The sequence below is a fragment of the Bos indicus x Bos taurus genome, chromosome 5, assembly GCF_003369695.1.
Source record: "Bos indicus x Bos taurus breed Angus x Brahman F1 hybrid chromosome 5, Bos_hybrid_MaternalHap_v2.0, whole genome shotgun sequence".
Taxonomy (NCBI): Eukaryota; Metazoa; Chordata; class Mammalia; order Artiodactyla; family Bovidae; genus Bos; species Bos indicus x Bos taurus.
Genome location: NC_040080.1, coordinates 77,254,762 through 77,276,124, shown reverse-complemented (window position 1 = coordinate 77,276,124; position 21,363 = coordinate 77,254,762). Strand labels below are relative to the sequence as shown.

Here is a 21,363-nt window from a genome sequence, read left to right as displayed (position 1 = left end):
AAATGCTTGCATTTATATAGTCCTTTGACGTGAATTGTGGAGGATAAATGCTTCCATTAATATAATCCTTTGACATTTACAAGGTATTTCTAAACATGCCATCTCATTAGATTTTCACACACACACACACATAGATAAGAGAGAATTATTTTCCATTTCCAGAATAGAGAATAAATTCAGAGGCTAAAGGACTTTGCACAGCTACAAAGTAGCTGAGCGGGGACTTAACATCTGTTCTAGAGAATCCCAAGTCCCAAGTCCTAATTCCCAAGTGCCCTGGCCCACAGCCTCAGAGTCAACACTGTGTCCCTGCACAGACCAAACCTCCGTCCCTGCATCATGGCCTTACCATGTTTCCCTTCTGTTTCCCAAGTAACTGTGCAAAATCTTCTATTAAAAAAAAAATGCCTGTGCTCAAAAAGGTGAAAAGTTCTGTGTGCTAGTCATGGGACACATGAAAACTGCCGGTGGCCACGCTCCACAGAATGGAGATGTCCCATAGCAAAGGTTCCCCTTGAGCTTTGTTGAGCCCACTGTTCCTAAAACCACCTTGACCCCCACATCCTCTTCTTGTGCAGAACATATTCATATCCTGCAGACCCTCATGTTATGTAACACATTTGGGAGAACACTGTCATCATTGCCTCCTATGGGCAGTGCCCACACCCAGGATCTTCTACCCCCACTGTCCTTTCATTATAATAATTATTGTACTATATTTTAAATATTTTATTATGTATTTTTTTAAAATACATGAAAGTAAGGAAAATAGTATAATGAGTTTCCATACCCAAACCCCAGTTTCTGCAGTCATCAGTATTCTTTGATCTTTTTCAATTCTTAGCCCACACACACTGTTCCCCTACCCCATGACTTATTGGACTGTTTTAAAGGAAATCCTACTTATCACATCATTTCTTCCTTAAATACTGTGTATCTTAAAACATACATATTTAATAATACATATTCCATATATTATTAATAATATATATTTTATTCCATATATGTTTTACAGTTATATATATATTTTAAGTTAAGGACTTGTTCAAAAATCATGACCACAATACCATTATCATGCCTGACAGTTTTAATCATAATCCCTTAATATCATCCAATATCTAGTCAGTGTTTAAATATCCCTAATTATCTCAAAAATTGCTTTTTACACTTGGTTTCTATTAGAATACAAAGTCCATACATCGCATTTAGTTGAAGTCTCTTCTAAATTTCTTTTAATCTATAATAACCTTCCCTCTGATTTGTTTCCTATGCCATTTATTTGTTAAAGAAATCAGTTCATTTGTTCCATAGATTTTCCTACATTCTAAATGTGGCTGACTGCTTTTTCATAATGTATTCTATTTTTCATAATGTAAGGTGATATAATCCTCTATTTTCCATTATTTTTGTCAGCAGTTCATTGGATCTAGAGGCTTAATTAAGTCTCAGATCCTTTTTACCATCACATGCTTCATGGGTGGTACCGAGTACTTCCTGTTGCATCACATCAGGAGGCACTTCCTGTTTGTGTCTCTTCCTTATACTGATGAAACTGACAATGACCATCCACTATAACATTTCCAATCAGCCTTTCACTTAATGGTTTGGGCAGCCACTGATGACCACTGTCTAGTTCTGTTCTTTCATTAAGTGTTGTAGAATTACATCACATTATATAATAATTCTTTTCCTTCAACTTTCTGTACAAGACTACACGTTCCTAGAGGGTAGGAATTTGTTTCCTTTGCTCTAGCCTCAATATTCTTTTAAAATCTATTAAATGAACAAATATCCTACAGTCATGTTGCTAAAAAGTCAAGGCATCAATTTACAAATTTGTTTTCATTTTCAAAAACTCAGTTCAGTTCAGTTCAGTCACTCAATCATGTCCAACTCTTTGCGACCCCATGAACTGCAGCACTTCAGGCCTCCCTGTCCATCACCAGCTCCTGGAGTTCACCCAAACTCATGTCCATCGAGTCGGTGATGCCATCCAGCCATCTCATCCTCTGTCGTTCCCTTCTCCTCCTGCCCCCAATCCCTTCCAGCATCAGAGTCTTTTCCAATGAGTCAACTCTTCGCGTGAGGTGGCCAAAGTATTGGAGTTTCAGCTTTAGCAACAGTCCTTCCAATGAACACCCAGGGCTGATCTTCAGAATGGACTGGTTGGATCTCCTTGCAGTCCAAGGGACTCTCAAGAGTCTTCTCCAACACCACAGTTCAAAAGTATCAATTCTTCAGTGCTCAGCCTTCTTCACAGTCCAACTCTCACATCCATACATGACCACAGGAAAAACCATAGTCTTGACTAGACGGACCTTTGTTGGCAAAGTAATGTCTCTGCTTTTGAATATGCTATCTAGGTTGGTCATAACTTTCCTTCCAAGGAGTAAGCGTCTTTTAATTTCATGGCTGTAGTCACCATCTGCAGTGATTTTGGAGCCCAAAAAAATAAAGTCTGACACTGTTTCCACTGTTTCCCCATCTATTTGCCATGAAGTGATGGGACCAGATGCCATGATCTTCGTTTTCTGAATGTTGAGCTTTAAGCCAACTTTTTCACTCTCCTCTTTCACTTTCATCAAGAGACTTTTTAGTTCCTCTTCACTTTCTGCCATAAGGGTGATGTCATCTGAATATCTGAGGTTGTTGATATTTCTCTTGATTCCAGCTTATGCTTCTTCCAGCCCAGCATTTCTCATGATGTACTCTGCATATATGTTAAATAAGCAGGGTGACAGTATACAGCCCTGACGTACTCCTTTTCCTATTTGAAACCAGTCTGTTGTTCCATGTCCAGTTAAGCCATACTTAATTGTGATTTGGGGAGGAGGAGATCATCACATTATAAATCATCTTAAGAGGTGTTGGGGATAGAGGGCTCAGGCTCCATAGCTATTTTTAGAGGCTTCTTGGGCCATGTATCACTTCTGTACACCTGCCCAGAACTATGGAGATGCATTTTGGCAAAGAACAGGCAACCCCACCCCACTATAAATATCACTGGCTGACATCCAGGGCAGGGGCAACATAATGTACCAAAGCTTTCCCTCTTCTTCCTTGGACATAACTCCTCTTTTACCTATTATTTCCCCTTCCTCCTCCTAAGCTCTCTGGGGATTCTGTGATTCTTATTCTTCAGCCTGACTTTTCAGTGTTCAAGTTCCCAAGAGTCTCTACTCAAGGCCCTACTCTTATTTCTCCCCATCTTCATTCTTCATATTTCTTCCATTCCCATGGCTTCAGGAACCACATACCTGCTCAGATCTCCCAGATCTCATTCTCCTTCCCCAGCATTCACCCAAGTACCTGCTTCATGGACAGTTCCACCAGAAAGTCTTATAGTCATCGCATCTCCAACACAAAACCAAATTCATTATTCATTTTTTTAAAAAAACAAACAACAGAAGCACTTCTGCTGTTTCTTCTTTTAGTTTCAGGTGATTGCCATTCATCTTGACCTTCACTTGTTTGCCCAGGCTGGGGATCTGACTGTTCCCAGAGACACATTCGAGCAATTATTAAGCCCTGTCCATTCTACCCAGCATCTTTCTCCTTGTTCTAGACTCTCTGCCCTTGCCTGGCCCTTTATCACCTCGCAGTGAGCCTTCACAGTAGCCTGCTCATGGCTCTCCTGCCCCCAGCTTCTGCTCAAACAGCTCTTTATCACCACTGCCACCAACAAAGTGCTCTGTCACTGTGTCAGCTCCCTGCATAAAAATTATGGAAAACTCTTCATTGCTTTAAAATGATTTTCAAGTTCTTCAGAACCTGGCTCCAACTTACTTCCCCAGTTTCATGTCATAATGCCACCCACCCCCACTCTCTTAGGGTCTGCCAAAATTAAGGAAGGTTTCCCTCTCTGGTCCAGAATCAGTGATTCTTTTGATCATGTTGAATAAAGATTTCAATAAGATAGAAATTTTCTCTTTCCTTTTTTCTTTATCAAACAAAATCCCAAACAATATCCAGACATTATCTGTCTTGCTTTAAGGCTCTGCTGAAGGTGGGCTCCTTCTACAGTCTCAGACACTCAGTCCCAGTACTGCTTACTTGGACCTGAGAGTGAGGGCAGAGGGGTGCAAGCCACAGCTGAGCTGCTGAGCCCGAGGGTGATGATTCCAGCCAAAGAAAAAGGACATTCTGACATCCCTTGTATTTCTTTTCTGGGTCCACAGAGAGAGTCAGCATCAACTTTATTCTGCTTTATATGGGAGACGAAGGGGTGTGGGCTTCACAGGTTTTGATCAATATATTAAAGAGCAAAGGCCTCTAAACAGGAGACATTAGACAAGGGATTTGTGAGTGTGACCCTCCTCCTTTTAGCCTAACTTGGGGCATGTTTCCTGCCTGATTCTGAGAGAGACATTAAAATGCTCTTGTTAAGGAAAAAGAGCTGATAGTCACCATCTGTCAATGTCATCTGCTTCCCCTGAGGAGGAAACAGTGGAATGTTGTGGGACTCAGTGCACATTTGGGGGATTCTCCTGGGAGTTTCCCATGACTTATGCACCCTACCTTTTAACTACACTAGACCGCTCACAGTTTCCAGAATATATGTACACTTTTGTGTTATTTATATCATTTGGAATGTCCTATTTCTTTGCTCAAATTCTTAACAAATGTCACCTTTTCTTTCTAGATCTATATTTTCCTCCTCCAAAAGTGAACCTGATGGCTTCTTCTCATGTATGAAGCTTTATAAACAATTCTGTCTTATGTTCATCACCTTACTTGTTCACATACCTGCCCTTCTGCTAAACTGTACACTTAGAGATCATGAAAGGCTCTAAGTACAATCCTATAAATATTATCTCATACTACAGATATTGGTGAAATTGAATGGAACTAAGGCTTCACCAGCTTGCTGGACAGAGGGGGGGAAATGAGCTTTTATGATGTGAAATTCATACATTAGACTTCGTCTACTTTTCATTAAGAATAAAGTGCGGAGCACATTAAAAATCTGAAAGGTTTTAGGAGTAATCATTTTCAAAGGGGTATTCTGTTGGGAAAAGAAGAATTTATATTTAAGACAAAGCAAATTAATGAATATTAACTGGTTTCAAAGCCCAGAGTAGATCATTGTTGAAAAACTTATTAATAAGGCATAGCATACGAGAACTCATTCACAGCCAAACTCCAAGGTCCCAAACTCATTTAATATCCCATTAGAATTGAAAATGTGATTTATGCTTTGGATGGGAGGAATGAGGGAAGTGTCAGTCTCTAATCTGGTAGTTTTCAAGATGAAGAAAATGACTGCCTGTACAAACAATCATTTTCAGGAGAGTACCCTTCTCAAGTTTTCAAGATCATAAGATACTCATAACAAGTAAGCTGAGTTTGTGAGCAGAATTGCAGAGAATAGTTATTAATATTAACACAGACGTCACTTCTGATTGGTTTGTTTCTCTGAAACGTTCTAATCTAATGATTATACCAGACCTACATGATGAGTTCCCTTGAGTAGATGACCATGCACCCAGGGATAATGCCTAGTGCCAACACATAAAAATAAATACCTGTCCACTTTTAAAGATCATTGATGAAGACAGATTTATAGTCTCCCTTTGTGTCTCAAACCTTGAAAATACTCTAAAACTGACCACATGGATCACCTTAAACATAGAGTCCAGGGATGTTTTTAGATATCCATCTAATTGACAGCAATACAAAATCTAATACAAATCTTTAATGGTCAAAAGAAGTTAGCTGTAGAAGAGACCCTTGCCTCCTTGTTTTACAGATGCAGAAACTGAGATCCCTGTCTAGTGGTGGTGATAGATCCCTATCCCAACTGGTGGCAGACCGAAAGCCCAGAGTCCTCGTCTGAGGAGTACTGTGTCAGGAGGAGAGCCCAAGGCCGAGCGCTAACATTGCACATTCATTCCCTGATTACACAGCTTGGTTGGTAGTAAGGAAAGGAGCCAGTGCACGTGTTTAGCTGCTTATGGCTGAGCTTCTATGGTCAGTGAAGGTCTCTATGGTGTCCTTTTGGTCACCAAAACACTGACTCTTCCATATTTGTTTCTGTTTCAAAGGTAGTTTCTAAACTGCAGACAAGCTGCACCATGCTCCTGCACCCAAATGGTGATTCAGGGCACTAACAACCAACCCATATCATTGTGCCCTGGTAAATGGCACAGACAGACATCCAGAGGAGACCATTTGCTTTTCCAACCCAGAAGAGTCTGATTAGGCTTCAGAGCAACACAGTCTGTCACTTTCTCACACAAACATAATCATTGGGTTGGCAAAAAAGTTTGTTTGGGTTTTTTCATAACATTTAATGGAAAACCCAAACAAACATTTAGGCCAACCCAATACGTTTTACTTGCTTCCATACAGGTTGAAATGACAATGTGCTGAATTGCTCCATGACTCTTTTTATGAAAATAATCTGATATATGACCAAATTTCCTGGCTTAAAATTTGGCTGAAATCTAATTTTGTCTTGTTCTTTATAACTCACTTTAAGCATTACATTTGGCTAACTTCTTGCTCAAATTCTGACCCAAGGAAACATGTCAAAGCAGATTAGAAATTTGAACTATAAGAATTCTTATCTCTTTAAACAGAACCATTATCAGCAGACTGTGAATAAAAATATTTCAAAATGTCACTGTATTTGTAAAGAATTTAAGCATTTCCAACATCTAAAATTTTTTTTAAAAAACTGCACAAAGGAGAACACAACTTCTCCAAAGAGACAGCAAAAAAAAAAAAAAAAAAGTAGTTCCCAGATAGGTAACAGGTGGGGCTACTCTCACTGTGTAAGCCTTCTTAATGAAGTTGAAAGAGGGAAGTGAAAAGCTGGCTTAAAATTCAACATTCAAAAAACAAAAGATCATGGCATCCGGTCCCCTCACTTCATGGCAAATAGATAGGGAAACAGTGGAAGCAGTGACAGATTTCATTTTCTTGGGCTCCAAAATCACTGTGAATGGTACTGCAACCACAAAATTAAGACACTTACTCCTTGAAAGAAAAGCTATGACAAACCTAGACAGTGTATTAATAAACAGAGACATTACTTTGCTGACAGAAGTCCATATAGTCAAAGCTATGGTTTTTCCAGTAGTCATGTATGGATGTGAGAGTTGGACCATAAAGAAGGCTGAGGACTGAAGAAATGATGTTTTCAAATTGTGGTGCTGGAGAAGACTTTTGAGAGTCCCACAGCAAGGAGATCAAACCAGTCAATCCTAAAGGAAATCAACCCTGAATATTCATTGGAATGACTTGTGCTGAACCTGAAGCTCCAAAACTTTGGTCACCTGATGCTAAGACCTGACTCACTAGAAAAGATCCTGAAGCTGGGAAAGACTTAGGGCAGGAAGAGAAGGGGGCAGCAGAAGATGAGATGGTTGGATAGCATCACTGACTCAATGGACATGAGTTTGAGCAAACTCCAGGAGATGGTGAAGGACAGGGAAGCATGGCATGCTACAATTCAGAAGGTCACAAAGAGTTGGACATGACTTATTGACTGAACAACCACAAAGCCTCTATGGTTTTCTGCAGTAAGCCAACATCTTTGAGATTCTTTAATGACTCAGACTCAGATACTGAGAACCAAGATATGCACATCTATTGTACAACCTCTTTTTTCTCACCACACCACCCCCACCACAAAGAATGAAACAACACGGTATGCAGTGACATTATTTTCACATTCAATAATGCAATGATTTTAGGTTTCATCTAAGAAAATTGATGTAATGAAAAAAGTACGAAGTTTGGGCTCACATACCTGGGTTAAATCCTAGGATCTCATTTCTTAGCTGTGTGACCTTGGAGAAGTTACTTATCTTCTCTTAGTTTCTATTCATATGGATCATTATATCTACTATATGAGGTTGTCAAAGTAATTAAATGAGATAATTCATATAAAATGCATAGCACAGTGTTTGGCATTAATTTTGTATATTCAATAACTATTTGTGGAGGACCTACTATGGTCAGACATAGTTGTTGGCCCTCATAGGACATATTCTAAATATGCATGTACCTAAAAAAGATGAATAAACACTGCCTTTCTGCCCTTTTTCATCCTCTTCTCTGTGGTAAGGGAAAGTAGTCACTCTTCTACATACTAGAAGCCATTCAGTTCAGTTCAGTCACTCAGTTGTGTCCAACTCTTTGCAACCCCATGAATTGCAGCACGCCAGGCCTCCATGTCCATCACCAACTCCCGGAGTTCACCCAAACTCATGTCCATCAAGTTGGTGATGCCATCCAGCCATCTCATCCTCTGTCATCCCTTTCTCCTCCTGCCCCCAATCCGTCCCAGCATCAGTCTTTTCCAATGAGTCAACTCTTTGCATCAGGTGGCCAAAGTATTGGAGTTTCAGCTTTAGCATCAGTCTTTCCAATGAACGACCAGGGCTGATCTCCTTCAGAATGGACTGGTTGGATCTCCTTGCAGTCCAAGGGACTCTCAAGAGTCTTCTCCAACACCACAGTTCAACAGCATCAATTCTTCGGCACTCAGCTTTCTTCACAGTCCAACTCTCACATCCATACATGACCACTGGAAAAACCATAGCCTTGACTAGACGGACCTTTGTTGGCAAAGTAATGTCTCTGCTTTTGAATATGCTATCTAGGTTGGTCATAACTTTCCTTCCAAGGAGTAAGCGTCTTTTAATTTCATGGCTGCAGTCACCATCTGAAGTGATTTTGGAGCCCAAAAAAATAAAGTCTGACAATGTTTCTACTGTTTCCCCATCTATTTGCCATGAAGTGATGGGACCAGATGCCATGATCTTCATTTTCTGAATGTTGAGCTTTAAGCCAACTTTTTCACTCTCCTCTTTCACTTTCATCAAGAGGCTTTTGAGTTCCTCTTCACTTTCTGCCATAAGGGTGGTGTCATCTGCATATCTGAGGTTAGTGAAGGGTTATCATGAAATTTGCTAACCATTATAGAATCCCATTACTGTTGAGGTTTGGAGAGAGTCCCTTGTCTTTCTTTCTTTTTTATAAGTATCTTGTCTTTTGAAAATTTTTTTTAAAAACAATTTTATTGGAGTACAGTTGATTTACAACTGTTGTATTAAATTCAGGTGTATAGCAAAGCAAATCAATTATACGTATAGACATATCCACTGTTTTTTAGATTTCTTCTCATATAGGACATTACAGAGTATTGGGAAGAGTTCCCTATGCTTAATACAGTAGGTCCTTATTAGTTATCTATTTTATATATAGTAGTTTTCCTTAACTTTCTTATGCTTGAGAATTTGCCTTCCTCTGACATGTCTTCTGCTTTTTCGTAGTGTCAGTATGTGTACCTACATCAGTGTGTAAGAGATGTTCTCAGAGCAAGGAAGTTACGGAGTGAACAAGAAAACCCTTTGTTTCCAATCTACGAAAATGTGAATCCAGAGTATCACAGAGGTAGGAGCTTACTGCACTACTTTATAAGTTTATTTAGCAAAATACAGTCTATCTGGAAGCCATTAAAAACCTCAAGCTTTCCCAACACGCATTGATCATTTCTTCTCCCCAAAGGTTTGAGGGAAATGCCCTCAAAAAGTGGCAACAAGGAAGAGAGGCTGAGTGGGGAGGGAACCCCCCTGGTGGAGCACAGGTTTCACGTGGTCTCTCCTCCTAGGCTTGGAGTGCCCTCTGTTCAGGACTCGGCTTAATATTTCTAAGGAATAAGGCTTACTACTAAAGAGGATGCTTTGAAATAGCAACTGGGAGTTCAAATTGTAAAATCCCATTGGAGAAGAACTTGGCCATATGTATTAAGGTCCTTATTATGTTCTTGTCATCCAGTATTTCTATTATCACCCTAAGTACTGAAAAAGCTTTATGTGTGAAGCTTTTCATAGTTAAAGGTCTGAGTGAAAAAAACATAAATGTTCAACAGTGGAGGACTAAGCATACCGTGGTGCATTCACTGAGTAGAACACAATGCAGTCATTAAGAATATTTTTAAGGATATTATAATAGTATAGATTTTCTCATAAATAAGTAAGAAATGCAGAATGTTAAACAAACAAAAACAGCACATAGAGGAGAAAAAAAAAAAGACTGGAGAGAAATATGCATGCTCAGTCACTTGGTCGCGTCCGACTCTTTGTGACCTTGTGGACTGCAGCCCACCAGGCTCCTCTGTCCATGGGATTTTTCAGGCAGGAATACTGGAGTGAGTTGCCCTTTTCTCCTTGAGGAGATTTCCCGATGCAGGGATCGAACCCGTGTCTCCTGCATTGGTAGACAGATTGTTTACCACTGAGCCACCCGGGAAGCCAGAGAAAAAGAAATATATCACAGTATTAAAGAAAATTTCTCTGAGCAGTAAAATAACATATCATTTTTCTTCCATTTTATGCTATTTCTGAATTTTATAGAACAAGCATGTAACGTGTAATTTTTAAAAGAAAAATTCAGTAGAAGAAAATGTATAAACTTTGTAAGGCACTGCTTTGATCAGACAATAATTAATTGACATGTGAAGGGTCTGCTTTTTCCTACTCAGGACCATCATTAAAATCTATTTTATCACACTGGCTAATTGCAAATTTGAAGTTACATTATAATTTATTTCCAGCTAACAAATTACCTCAAAACTTATCAGCTGACCTCTACATTTATTATGTCATAGTTTCTGTAGATCAGGAATTTGGAAGGGGCTTAGCTGAGTGGTCTGGTCCTGGGTCTGTCATAAGTCAAGACATTGGCCAGGGCTATACTCATCTGAATGGCCAGGGCTATACTCATCTGAAGGCTTGACTGGTGCTGGATTTGTTCATTCATGTGGTTGTTAGCGTAAGTTTCAATTTCTTGCCACATGGACCAATGTCTACCCATAGATCTTTTTTTTTTCTTTTGGATAAACATTATTTCAGAGCTCTTTTATCTCCATTTCAAAATGCTCTTCAGTTTTATTTAGTTCTCTGTACCCTCTGTACCCACCCACCTAGCCAATATATTAAATATATATTAAATAGTTATTTAAATATATTAAATAGTTAATAATCTGTAAAACACACATACATGAGAGGGCTGCTATTTAAAGGAATTCTTTGTAAATCAGATAATCCTTTTGTTTTGTAAATAATTACCCCCTAATTTATCAGGAGAGTAAATTAATAGGTTTTGCATGTGAGATTCTTTAAGAAGCCCAGGATGGAGGAAGCTCTGGGGGATCTTGGAGTTTCCTTGTCTTGTTTTGGCTTGTTTAAGGGTCTTTTTTTAGTGTGATCTTGGGTGCGCTTAAAGGAAGCTAATTATGGTATGGTTAGCTTCAGGCATCTGAAAGTTAGGATTCAGGTCCTAGCTCTGGAACTAGCTAGCATTCACAAGCCGTGTAACCCTGAGTGAATTTCTGAACCACTCTGGGCCTGTGAGCTCATCTGGAAAACCAGAGGGTTTGACTGGAATCACTAGTCTTTTCTAGTTCTAGTAATCTACAATCCTGAATGCAGTGACCTGGTCCCCACAGGGATGGTCTCATCGTAAACCATATTGAGTTTCCATCATTTCTGCTAGTCTTTGCCATTCGTCATTTTCATAAATAGAACAAACAACTATGACATACCCCGCTACAGCCTCTAATTCCAGTGTCTTTCCTTTCAGATTCGGGCTATTCAAGGCATTGAGAATGCACCCGAAGATCTCCTGGATCAAAACTATTCACTGTGTGATTTTATTTAAAAAAAAAACAAAACTTGCTTCATGCCCTATGGAGGTGCCAGCTATTTCTGTTGATATTATGTATAATTTATTAATCTGGAGAATTTTAAAGATTTTATGTAATTTAAAGGTAACAGATATTATTGTACATAGTTGTAATTTGTAGTTTCTTCTGTAAATATGTATTTTTCATAATGTTTAATATTAAGCTTTATATAATACTATTTTTCCACACCAAAGTGTTCATGGCTTGTTCTACCTAAACTAATTCAACCTGTATAACAGGACAAGTGGTAAAAAGTGGATGGAGGTGGTTGCAGGGGTGATCCCCTAGGCCATGGTTTTTTACCAGTTTTGATACCTACTGGGCAGGATACAGGGCACGGCTGGAGAGAGCAGAGAGTACAGCTGGTTTGAGGGCATTGCTGGGACCCAAAGATGATCCAAAAGCAATTCATGTGTGTAACAATGTAATAATATAACAATCAAAAGAAAGGGTTGAAGAGATGAGATTAAGTAGCACCAAAGCTGAAGTAGGTGTTTGTGCCTCCTGGTTAGTGTCTCCCCTTTGTCCTGCCAGAGCTCTAAGCCAGCATGGTCAGCTTAGGGGCCACGTAACTTGCAAGGCTAGTCCAGGCTGCTGGGCTGAGGGTTCTGAGAGAGAACGACCAGAACAGAAGTGATGAATGCCTCTTATCCAGAAGTGTGCCACCTGCTCCCCTGACTGGAAACATAGTCAACATGCAAAGCGCCATCTGCAGCCATGGGAGACTGTTCCACTGCATCCACAGTGTGCTCTGTGAGCATGCATCCCACAGTGGGATGTGTGTTTTGGCCAATGGACACACACTCATCTTTGTCTCATTGCTAGGAGGCTGCACTCCTGGAAAAGTCAAAATCACACTGGTCATACTTGGATTTCCCATTAAAAGAAGATTGTGGTGACGTATTATGCTACTGATCAAAGGGCCTAATGTTAATACCTCTAGAGAAATATCTACAAACATCATATATCACTAATTTAAAAAAATACTGAAACAAAAATTCAGCGGTGCCTAGTATAACATTTCTCAGACACTTTTTTTTAGTAAATCATTGAGGTCAAAATATCAAGTAGTCACCTTCAGTTGCATTTGATATAAAAGGCACTCATGCTCTGTCAAGTTGACCCATTTTGACTATCACAAATTTCAGTGAGTCAAAAAGTGAGCATTGCTCTCTCCAAGGTCCAGTTCCAAGGGTCTTCCTGGAGAAAATTTGAAACACACCTGTATGGTATCATCATGGCTACCTGAGAGATGAGTCGGGAATGTTTGCCTTTTTCTCACTGCAAATTTCTCTGTAATAAATTTAAGATTTAGAGATCCAGGTTGTTGGTCTCATAGCTTCATTTGCAGAAAGAGTATGTATCTTTTCAAAATAGACATTTTTTGCTACAAACTGTAGAGCCCCATAAGTACTATAATGGGTATAATTGCCATAGTAAGTGGAAAAAGCATTAAATATACCTAATATAGTTGTAGTAAATTAAGGCTACACCCAAACTGGAAAAATTTCCAGGGCTTCTTGAAGTTTGTGGAAACAGGAAAAACCTTTATAAGAATGAATGGGAAGAGGATTCCAAATCTTCACAAGTGTTATCGTACTCAATGCCTTGTGAAATGACAGTGTTAGAGTCTGATCCTGTTTCAGGAAACCAGACGGCTCTTCTAGAAATGAAAAGGAACAACATACATGTAAGTGTGGCAGAGGTACCACTGGGGAGAAAATAAAGATCAGAGATATATGAGACGATATGTCTATTAGGCATAACTTTCCCTGTATTAATAAGAAAAAGCAATAAATTTTAAAAAACCAGAATTTTAAGCCAACATCACTGGGTACGAAGCACATTCAACTACATAGAAAGAAATTCATTTTTGGCTTCTCACTCATTTAGAAAAATGTAAGTGCCTGCAACTTGCTAGGCACTGTCCTAGAAACTACACATTTCTATTCAATAAAGAGAATACATCACAGTGATAACGGTGGGATTGTTGTTACTATTTTCAATTAAACCTGAAAGAGGGCCTCAGCAAGGCAGTGACATTACCCAGAAGCAGTGCAGTGGCAGCCTTCCTTGGGCCACAAACTGGCAAGCGCTGATTCTGCTTCTCTAGCAAATCTCTGGACCAAAAAGAGAAAGAAAGCAATTCATTGCACAGATCAAGAATTAAAACCATAACAAACCTACACGGCTGTCACAGTACATACCCTGGCATATCTGGGGTGGAATCAGAGTTATGGAAATGGACATGACAAGGGAAAACTGTATGTTCTTTTAGTCTAATGCAGGACAAATTTATTTCTACCCTCCACCTGTCTAATTTTAAATCTCCTTAGCAACAAATATTTCACTGTCTTCCCTCCCACCACCATCAAAGACTAAATACATAATCTAGTTGATCTATTTATTAAATTTAGGAGGAGGAAAAACAGGTTTCCTTGACATTCAGCTCAATTAATTTAATCCCGTCATGTGTTATGACTTGGTAAACCCTCCACTTCCTGTCGCGCTGGGCATCCTGGCTGTGCACCTGTGCAGTACTCTTTAATCATCAAGCCTTCAAAGTGCTTTTGAGCTATCAAATCTTGGAAGGTTCCTGTCTTGCATATTAATAATTATTTATCCAAGTCCTTTATAATTAACTCCTTTAATCTCTACTCATTAAATCAATTTCATACTATTCTGTCTTTTCTGGATAGCAGCCAGTTTTTCAGCTCTTGAGTCAGATTTTTCTAAGGCTCCTCTCCCTGTCTGGGTCTGCACTTGTCCTAAGAAATTCAGCAGCATTTAACACTCCCAAACCCCTCTTTTCACTACACTTCCCCTTCTCCCTTTTGAATATGTTTGCTTTCCCAGTAGAAGGTGATTTTATTTTCCGTTCATCTTATCTCCTCATACCCATTGGTATGTCATAGTCTTTTCTGGCTCCACATTTTAGAAGAGATGATAATGATTTCACTTTTGAACACTAAAATGGCCACAACACACAATATATTGGGGACAGTTTTATTTGGTAGGGTCTTTAATTAATTTTATTATCTCTTGGAAGAAAGCCCAAAATGATATTTGAAAATAATATGAAACCACTAAGCAGATGCCCAGCAATACAAAAATAGGCTTCACATCTTTTACTTCACACTCTGATTCTTCTAGTGTCTCAGGATCCAGGTTCTTGTATTTAAACACTCTCCTTTCTCTTGGAAGAAAATTGTCGACTATGCAGTAAATTCTCATTCACTTAGGCTTCTGGGTCTCTATGGTTGGAATCCTAAAGTCAGATCTGCCAGATCTGAATAACAGCAAGTAGCAGAATCTAAGCACCAACTCTGGGGTGCTCTAGAGTATTAGTTCACACACATGAGCCAGACAAAATCTGACCTGATGGGGAAAAAATTAGGTAATAAGCTGCTTGTTTGATGTAACAGTTCAAGGACTTTCCACGTTCCATTTCATTGGGGAAATGGAAGTAATTGATGACTCACAACAGAGTGGCAAAAAGGAATGGCTGATCCTCCTGGAAGTGGCTATGAGCAAGGCTTCAAAGGTACCTCATTCTAGAAGAGCCAGAGTGGAAAAGGCTATTATCAGCCCAAATGTTCTGTTAAGGTTCAGAGTGTTTTTAATCTGAGATTCCAAATCATATCAAGTATTCAAAGATTATTTCACTCAAGGGAAAATCTATAAACCATGACTGCAGAAAATGAGTGAAATAATACAAAGAAGGAAAAATATTTGAAAAGAGGGTATCTAAGTAGACATCATTAGAAAGAAGAAACAGCATTCCTTTTGTGTCCAGACTGTTTCTTGGGGATGTCATATGCTTAAGATTCATTATCCTTTGAAGGATATCACTTTGACTATGTTGGCCAGATGATGTAGCTGATTAAGCTACATCATTTTGTGAATTTACCAGGTGTTTGACGAAACTGAGTTTGGAATTCTGAACACACTACCTTAGATTCTTTTAGTGGACGGTACCTTTGAAATGTTTGGCCATTTTACTTAAAATGCAGGGTAACATTTAATGCAGCCATGATAATAGCAAAAATCTGTTCTGTTCTAAAAATGTTTCTAGCAATGGAAATGTTTTTGACTAAAAGACTACTCTTGACTTGTAGGGAGGCTCCCTAGGAATAAATATATGACACAAAAATAAGGCATTTTATTTTTGTTTAAAGATTGTCTATATAGATGCATTCATGACATAAGAGAATGGTTGGTGAATGCTCCTAAAATAAAGGCTTATGTAATGGAAATAAAAGCTCTATTAACAGACCTACCAAAAATGATTTTTGTAACCTATATGCCAATGTACATGATCTTATGTAAGATATCAAAAGAAGCTGTTGAAATGGTGAATAATGTCAGACAAAAGTAGTATGTTTCTTCTAGAATATTCACAAGAAAGGTTAGTTATGGCTGTTTTCTGCAGTAAGTAATTTCTTTTAAGAAAAACTATCTTCATCCTAAGAGTAAGCTTTCTGTTATGTTGGAGATGTTGTGTTTTCATAACAGCTTGTGAGTGAGCAAGTAAGCCTTCGCACAGAAAGGAGAATACACAGCTGTGGCTTTCGGAGTGTCATAGAGTTGGGTGGCTTTCCCCTGCAAGCTGAAGTGAGAGTCTCCAGTGGCCTTCGTGAAATCTCCCAATTTCAAACACCCTGACAACCAGGTGCACCAAAGTTCTGGCCTGAAGGGTCCTCAATCTCTAGTTTCCCAGGTAGGACCCATCCGGCTTATCAATTCTGCAAGGATAAGAACCAAGTCTTTGATCTCTTTTATACTCCCACCTAATAGAAATTAGTACACAACTCATAGACATTCAACATATACCTTTTGAGTGGAAATTGCTCCTGGCCCAATACTTTGGGTATTTAGGTAGTCTAATAATGCTAGTGTTCATGGAGCCTCATCTGGCTGTTCCTTGATTTGTGTGAAGCTTAAATAAATAAGGCAAATACATCTAGCAACTGAATGTGTTATATTCTTTAATGGAGCACTTTTTATGTTTTTTATATTATGTATTCTTTCTCTGCAAATCTAGTCATTTAAAATGGCAGTCGATGGTTCTGGTTTCTTCTTATGATAATACCTCTCCACACTGTTGTGTTTTCTAACCAACTCTGTTTAAAGAAAGCACTTCCATAGTCCTTGTATTTAATTTATGTATTTGCTTAATATATTTTCATACTGTAACTGTGGTCAAAAACAATCTATATAGTGTCATAAACACCTTCCCACTAGTGAATAAAACTGCTATTTGTTGAAGGCAAGTGTTCTGTCTTCTATTTGCCTGTATCTCATTTATCAGTTTCTATCATCTGACTGCTCAGGAGAAAGGTCAGAAGTGACTGCTTCTAAATGAGAAAAATCTTGCAAGCCGTTATCATGAAGAACTTGGTTGTTGTAACCTTTGCTCCTGTGAAAGCCTGGTTGGTTACCTAGGGTATCGCGAACATATTGGTTGACTGTCTCCAGCTAAATTCTTGGTTTCAGTTCTCTAATTCGTTGCTAACCAAAATGTCATCTATCACCAACAGTGTCTGTGTATTCTCAGAGGCGCTGCCCCAGCTGGATCCCCTGAGCCCTTCAGAGGTACTTCACACATAAGCGGGTGGTGTGACATTTGGTTAAGAGCTGCTGTGTCTATTTCCAGAATCATTATTTTGCCTTTTTTTTACTTTTTCATATTTCAGTTGAAAAAACTCACTGTCCTTCACAACTCCAGTGTTTCATTTTTCTACAACTTACTTACAGAAATCTTCATTTTTTTAAAAAAAGTACCATAACAGATTTACATGTAAAACCATTAAATCAAATCCATCCTTCGTTTTGAAACAATTTCTGGATTCAAATTGAGTTAGCAAAAATAATTGGACCTCTGAGGCTTGACCTTGTTTTTCCCAAAGTAGCTGTTTGTTTGATGGAATTTACTCCTAAAGGAAAAGGGAATATGACCATATGAAATTATCACTTATTAATTCTGCTGGAGTATCCTCCACAATCATGAAGTGTTAGAACTGAAAGGGCCACTTTAGGATGGACAATGATGGAAACCAAGACTAGGTTTAAGATGATAGAGCAAAATAGGACAACGCTAGAACCAAATCCTATCTTCCTATCACTTGTGGGGGTGGACCTGCCTAAATGTAAATATAGAAAAAAATGAAGAAGAATGATTCTCAGATCCGGGGCATGTAACTGCCATCTTGCACACTGAGACAGAACCCTCAGTGGAACTTTCAACATTTTATGTGATTATTCCTTTAATTTTGTGTTTGGAGACACTCATTTGCCAAACAAATCTCAGACTATGTTTTAGAGTCATACCTTAGCAAAAGTCATCACCATCTTAAAGCTGAAGTACCATTGAACAGAAAAGGAGAAAAACATGCTTTTTAAAAAACATAATACTATTATAAAACATTTTTTATTAAAGCTGATTAAATCAAACCACCTAAAACCCAAAAAATTTCTACCACTAGATTTGGAAAGAATTGGCAAAGCTTTTGATGTTGCCAGTAAAAGGAGCATTCATAATACAAGGATAAAAATTAACTGGTAAAATTCAAGCTTGAGTAATAGAGAAAACCATGCAGGGATGGTTCTGTGTAGGAGTTAACACTTGCCAAAGGCCAGGCTTAACTAAAATATCTCCCCAACCCAACATCTCTGAAAGAATATTGTATCATTATTTTAGAGAACTGTTGATCTAAATAAGGCTTGCCCTTTTTATCCTGGGGTTTATTGTAATGATATAAGAACCTTTGTGTAGAGTATCTTAATATTAAGTTATTTTGCTCTTGGAGCTCTTGACCCCAGGAAGAAACTTGGCATCTATTTCAGTCTTTAAAAAAGAACTAGCAATGAAATATGTTTCCTGTCTCTGTGACCCTGCTGCTAGCTGTTGGTGGCCAAGAAGTTTCTGTGTCTTAGGGTTTGCCAAGGAGCTAAGGTAAATTAAAAAAAAAAAAAAAAGTAAAAACAAAAAGCTGACAAGACAACTATAGAAACAAAGGGCGTTTAAAGAGGAGAAGTTCAGAAGCTTGGGAGCATTCCTAAATCTAACCCCCATCAGAAAATACCACTTGTAGGAGTCAGAAATTAAAGATTCAAGCCATATTTCATTCCTAAAGAACTTTCCAATGACCCCGGATCCAGTCTTCACCCAAGTAGGTACTCCTTCCCCATTCATGACAGATGACAGGTCAGGGAGTGGGAGGGGTAGGGGGGGCAGAAGGGTGGGGTCAACAACTGTCTACCTGCGAAGAATACTACATCAGCAATAAACAAAGATGAACCAGGATAGAAGAGAAGTAACATGAATGAGCCCACACTGGTTGAAAACTGGGAGGAAGACAGCAAAAGTAAAGTGAAAGGTGAGAGCTATGAAGGTGCCATTGGGAGTCTTAGACCCCTTGCAGTAACAGACGATTTTCTCATTTAAGAGGAAGACATTCTAAGTTCTGTTTAAAGTGCTATAGACGGGGACTTCATTTTTTTCGCTTTTGTTTTTGTTCTTTTCTTTGCTGTGCTAGGTCTTCGTTGTGGTGTGCTGGGCTTAGTTGCTCCAGGGCATGGGGGATCTTAGTTCCCTGTTGTTGTTCAGTGGCTCAGTCGTGTCTGATTCCTTGCAGTCCCATTGACTGCAGCACCCCAGCTTTCCCTATCCTTCACCATCTCCCAGAGTTTGCTCAAACTCATGTCCATTGAGTCGGTGATGCCATCCAACCATCTCATCCTCTGTCGTCCCCTTCTCCTCCTGCCCTAAGTCTTTTCTAGCATCAGGGTCTTTTCTAATGAGTCGGACCAGGGATGAAACCCACATTCCCTGAGTTAGAAGGTGAATTCTTAATCACTGGACCATCAGGGAAGTCCCAGAGACTGCATGTTTAATCTTTAGGGTGTTACTTAAAGTTTGACTCCAGTCTATTATCTTAGTGAGTGCCTTCGCCCATCATATGCTATCAGTCAATGATTGTTTCCACTTTATAGATTAGAAAGCAGAGGCACAGAGAAGACCAAGATATTGCTCAAAATTTAGCAGAAGAATAGGAACAATAGCTAATGCATATGATGCACTAACTATAGTATCATCTAATTTGACTCTTCACACAGCCTAGTTATCAGACTTACATTGGAGATAAGGAAACTGAAGTTTAAAGAGAGAGTAATTTGCCCAAGGCCCCACACTACCAGCTACTTAGTTTCCAATCTGAATCTTTTTGACTTCAAAATGTGGCCACTTAACCTCTGTGCCCTGATAGGTCAGTGGTAAAAAATCTGTCTGCCAAGCAGGAGGCTGGGGTTCAATACCTGGGTCAGGAATACCCCCTGAAGAAGGAAACCACTCCAATATTCTTGCCTGGGAAATCCCATGGACAGAGGAGCCTGGTGGCTACAGTCCATGGGGTCAAAAAGAGTAGGACATGACTTGGTGACTAAACAACAAACCTCTCTACCAGAGTATTCCAAAGTTTGGTTCCCAAACCAGCAGCACTGATATCAGCTGGTTACAAATGCAAATTCTCAGACTCACACCCCTGTAATCCTATTGAATCTGAAACTCCGGGGGTGAAGCCCAGCAATGTGTGTATAACAAGCCCCCCAGGTGATTGGACACATGCTGTTCTGTGTGGAGCCTCTTTGCTTTGCAGCTTCTTATTAGTCAAATCTAATTCTAAGAAGAAATTTTGTCAAACCCTGTGTGACAAAGAAGAATAATGTGTAATGTTTTTTACCCCAGCACATAAAAAGCACTTAATAAATGTTAGCAACTATTGTGTCCCAGGTAGCACTCTGTACAGCCTTACCTGTGATATCTCATTTAATTCTTGAAAAAGTAGATAAGGCAGGGACTACAATTATTCCCATTCTACAGATATAGAAACTGAGGCACACAGAGACTGAGAGACTCAGAGTAAACATCTGGACCTAGGTCACAGAGCTGGCGAATGTCAGAGCCTGACACTGAGCAGGGACAGAGTAATTCTGAAGCCTGTGTTCATAACCACTTCCTCCTACACCACAGGTTGGAGAAAATGCTGATTAAGCTCCACAGCTCAAATTCAATGTTGAGCCTCCAGCTCTCACTTCAGCTTCAAAGACTCATTTATGTGCTGCACGTCACTTTCCTCTAGCCTGACCCTGCTGACTCTTGCTCCAAGGATCATGAGTCCATTAGCCTTGACGTTTATGCCCCTCCCAGCTTTGTAGACTGAACGTGATAACACCATCATGGACTCTAAATGCCACCCTATCTGTTCCCTCTGGGGCTCAGGAAAAGCTAGTAAACAATTCTCAGGGTGGAAGTAAATTCTTAGGGCAAAGAGATACTGGCTGTCCCATGTAGAAATGGCAGGTCAACACAGAATGGGAGACACCAAGAACAGGAAGTCACCACAGGGAGGAATCCCCAAACAAGGTGGGAGAAATGGGAAGATGCCTTAAAAGGCAGCTGCAAACTCGCAAAGATTCTAACAACCAGAGGCTACAAAGTTCAGCCCTAGATGACTGCCGAACCAGCGAAGAACAGGAACAGGAAGAAGCAGAACAGGAACAGGCCTCTATGACACTGTTTATTTATTTATTTTATTATTTATTTAGTTTTTGTCTGTGCTGGGCTTCTCTAGTTGCTTCATGGAGGCTTAGTTCCCCCACGGCAT

At 39.4% G+C, this 21,363-nt stretch overlaps 1 protein-coding gene across 3 annotated transcripts in view; it reads left to right on the top strand.

Annotated features, from left to right (window-relative positions):
* PTPRB (protein tyrosine phosphatase, receptor type B) overlaps positions 1–16,966 on the top strand; it is a 130,457-nt gene extending 113,491 nt beyond the window's left edge. For 2 of the 3 annotated variants that reach the window (XM_027542554.1, XM_027542555.1), the window contains exons 31-32: positions 9,285–9,405; positions 11,596–16,966. In XM_027542554.1, coding sequence (XP_027398355.1) covers positions 9,285–9,405; positions 11,596–11,618 — 144 coding nt within the window. In that variant the 3' untranslated portion in view covers positions 11,619–16,966. The remainder of the gene's footprint in view (positions 1–9,284; positions 9,406–11,595) is intronic. The other variant, XM_027542553.1, reaches the window with a different exon arrangement.
* The last annotated feature ends 4,397 nt before the right edge of the window (positions 16,967–21,363 follow it).